This window comes from Ornithodoros turicata, chromosome 1 (genome assembly GCF_037126465.1).
Source record: "Ornithodoros turicata isolate Travis chromosome 1, ASM3712646v1, whole genome shotgun sequence".
NCBI lineage: Eukaryota > Metazoa > Arthropoda > Arachnida > Ixodida > Argasidae > Ornithodoros > Ornithodoros turicata.
The window spans coordinates 190732975-190736397 of NC_088201.1; the positions used below are offsets into that span (position 1 = coordinate 190732975).

The window sequence follows — 3423 nt, forward strand, 5'->3', positions numbered from 1 at the left end:
ATTTGGACTTACGAAGTCGCAGGGGAAGAAGGCCTCAACAGCTGCGTCTGCCTACGAGGCAACTGTTGGCATCCTGCATTTGGACTTACGAAGTCGCAGGGGAAGAAGGCCTCAACAGCTGCGTCTGCCTACGAGGCAACTGTTGGCATCCTGCATTTGGACTTACGAAGTCGCAGGGGAAGAAGGCCTCAACAGCTGTGTCTGCCTACGAGGCAACTGTTGGCATCCTGCATTTGGACTTACGAAGTCGCAGGGGAAGAAGGCCTCAACAGCTGTGTCTGCCTACGAGGCAACTGTTGGCATCCTGCATTTGGACTTACGAAGTCGCAGGGGAAGAAGGCCTCAACAGCTGTGTCTGCCTACGAGGCAACTGTTGGCATCCTGCATTTGGACTTACGAAGTCGCAGGGGAAGAAGGCCTCAACAGCTGTGTCTGCCTACGAGGCAACTGTTGGCATCCTGCATTTGGACTTACGAAGTCGCAGGGGAAGAAGGCCTCAACAGCTGTGTCTGCCTACGAGGCAACTGTTGGCATCCTGCATTTGGACTTACGAAGTCGCAGGGGAAGAAGGCCTCAACAGCTGTGTCTGCCTACGAGGCAACTGTTGGCATCCTGCATTTGGACTTACGAAGTCGCAGGGGAAGAAGGCCTCAACAGCTGTGTCTGCCTACGAGGCAACTGTTGGCATCCTGCATTTGGACTTACGAAGTCGCAGGGGAAGAAGGCCTCAACAGCTGTGTCTGCCTACGAGGCAACTGTTGGCATCCTGCATTTGGACTTACGAAGTCGCAGGGGAAGAAGGCCTCAACAGCTGTGTCTGCCTACGAGGCAACTGTTGGCATCCTGCATTTGGACTTACGAAGTCGCAGGGGAAGAAGGCCTCAACAGCTGTGTCTGCCTACGAGGCAACTGTTGGCATCCTGCATTTGGACTTACGAAGTCGCAGGGGAAGAAGGCCTCAACAGCTGTGTCTGCCTACGAGGCAACTGTTGGCATCCTGCATTTGGACTTACGAAGTCGCAGGGGAAGAAGGCCTCAACAGCTGTGTCTGCCTACGAGGCAACTGTTGGCATCCTGCATTTGGACTTACGAAGTCGCAGGGGAAGAAGGCCTCAACAGCTGTGTCTGCCTACGAGGCAACTGTTGGCATCCTGCATTTGGACTTACGAAGTCGCAGGGGAAGAAGGCCTCAACAGCTGTGTCTGCCTACGAGGCAACTGTTGGCATCCTGCATTTGGACTTACGAAGTCGCAGGGGAAGAAGGCCTCAACAGCTGTGTCTGCCTACGAGGCAACTGTTGGCATCCTGCATTTGGACTTACGAAGTCGCAGGGGAAGAAGGCCTCAACAGCTGTGTCTGCCTACGAGGCAACTGTTGGCATCCTGCATTTGGACTTACGAAGTCGCAGGGGAAGAAGGCCTCAACAGCTGTGTCTGCCTACGAGGCAACTGTTGGCATCCTGCATTTGGACTTACGAAGTCGCAGGTGTTTTGGTGTTTTGGTGCTTTATGGCACAAGCGACTAAGGCCAAATACGAAGTCGCAGGGGAAGAAGGCCTCAACAGCTGTTTCTGCCTACGAGGCAACTGTTGGCATCCTGCATTTGGACTTACGAAGTCGCAGGTGTTTTGGTGCTTTATGGCACAAGAGCGACTAAGGCCAAATACGAAGTCGCAGGGGAAGAAGGCCTCAACAGCTGTTTCTGCCTACGAGGCAACTGTTGGCATCCTGCATTTGGACTTACGAAGTCGCAGGTGTTTTGGTGCTTTATGGCACAAGAGCGACTAAGGCCAAATACGAAGTCGCAGGGGAAGAAGGCCTCAACAGCTGTTTCTGCCTACGAGGCAACTGTTGGCATCCTGCATTTGGACTTACGAAGTCGCAGGTGTTTTGGTGCTTTATGGCACAAGAGCGACTAAGGCCAAATACGAAGTCGCAGGGGAAGAAGGCCTCAACAGCTGTTTCTGCCTACGAGGCAACTGTTGGCATCCTGCATTTGGACTTACGAAGTCGCAGGGGAAGAAGGCCTCAACAGCTGTGTCTGCCTACGAGGCAACTGTTGGCATCCTGCATTTGGACTTACGAAGTCACAGGGGAAGAAGGCCTCAACAGCTGTGTCTGCCTACGAGGCAACTGTTGGCGTCTTACATTTGGACTAAGTCGCAGGAAGAAGCTACACAGCTACACTTTGTGCAGATGCATCAGAGTGGAAGGTTCAATTTATCACAGTTAGGGGAGGGCCTGGCTTCCTTGTTGACTTCTTCTGCAGCTTTCTGTCGAGGTTCTCCTTATGATTCTGGATGGCAGCCATGATGCGCTTGGGCTCCCTCAATGGCATGCTCCTTGTCTCCCGGGGGTCCACAATTTCTGGCAGCATACAATCCGTGTAGAATGGAAGAAGGAAAGGTTCCATCTTCTTTGCCCAGAAGTCGTCATCCCTCATTATTCGTTCAATATGAATGCCTTGTTCTGTGTAAACAATAGAGTCGCAGAACTCACGCTTTGTGATGTGGAACTGGCCTTGTATCTGGTAATAGTAGTCATGCCCTTGATGCAATGCAAATTGTTCCTGGAACTTTCGGGGGTTCTGTGCTTTTGCTGCTGCTTCGGGAGCAAGGTCCTTCTTTGATGCAGGGCATTTCACTTCCGCAATCCCAGTATCTTGAACTATGCCATCTGGGGATGCGGCCAGGAACCCGTACTCCAGATCAACGAACAATCCACATTTCTGCACGCTGCAATTTCGCTGTGCTTCATACAATCTGATGGCAACATCCTCATTCTGCTTTCCATACTCTGTAGCACTTGTAGAGAATGGCCTTGGGTACACAAGCTGCTTCACAAGGCTGCTGCTAAGCGTGGTGCTCCTCCTTTTACAAACTTTACCGAAGTTTGAAGACGACAGTCGGTTCTTGCGCTCTATCATCCATGCCAAGTTTGCTGCCTGTCCCTGGTGCGGACTTCAATTTCATCCCTCTTCTGGGACCCCACCTGGAGAGCTGACAGCAGTACTGATGACTTCTCCTCATACTGAATTGGCGACATATCTGGCTGCTGGCAGTGCTCCCCGTAGTGTGCATTAGACATAGACTCTCTTATGTTCCTCTTCTTTGGTTTTGGACCGCCGCCAAACTCTGCCTCCAGTCGCCGTTTCCAGGCAGCTGCTGTTCTCTTTGCTTGTTCTCTCATTGCGATGAATTTCTTCACGGATGCAGAAGGGCTCTTGTCTGTAATCCCTCTGACTGCAATGCCTTGCCATGATGGCCCATACTGGTAGTTGAGTGCTGCACCATAGCATCTGTGTTGGTAAGAGCCCCTCTGGCTCCTGTTTACTGGCTTACCGCCCGAGAATTTTGCCACCAACGACATCACATTTTCAGCGAGGTTGCTTGTGTCATTGGTAATGAGGCGGCCTGCCTTGTCA

The 3423-nt window shown here is 52.1% G+C and overlaps 1 protein-coding gene across 1 annotated transcript; it reads right to left on the reverse strand.

Moving 5' to 3' along the window:
• Positions 1-2214: 2214 nt before the first annotated feature.
• LOC135392531 (uncharacterized) lies at positions 2215-2925 on the reverse strand. The gene has a single exon (XM_064623241.1). The coding sequence runs from the start codon at positions 2923-2925 to the stop codon at positions 2215-2217; it is 711 nt and encodes a 236-aa protein (XP_064479311.1).
• Positions 2926-3423: the final 498 nt, after the last annotated feature.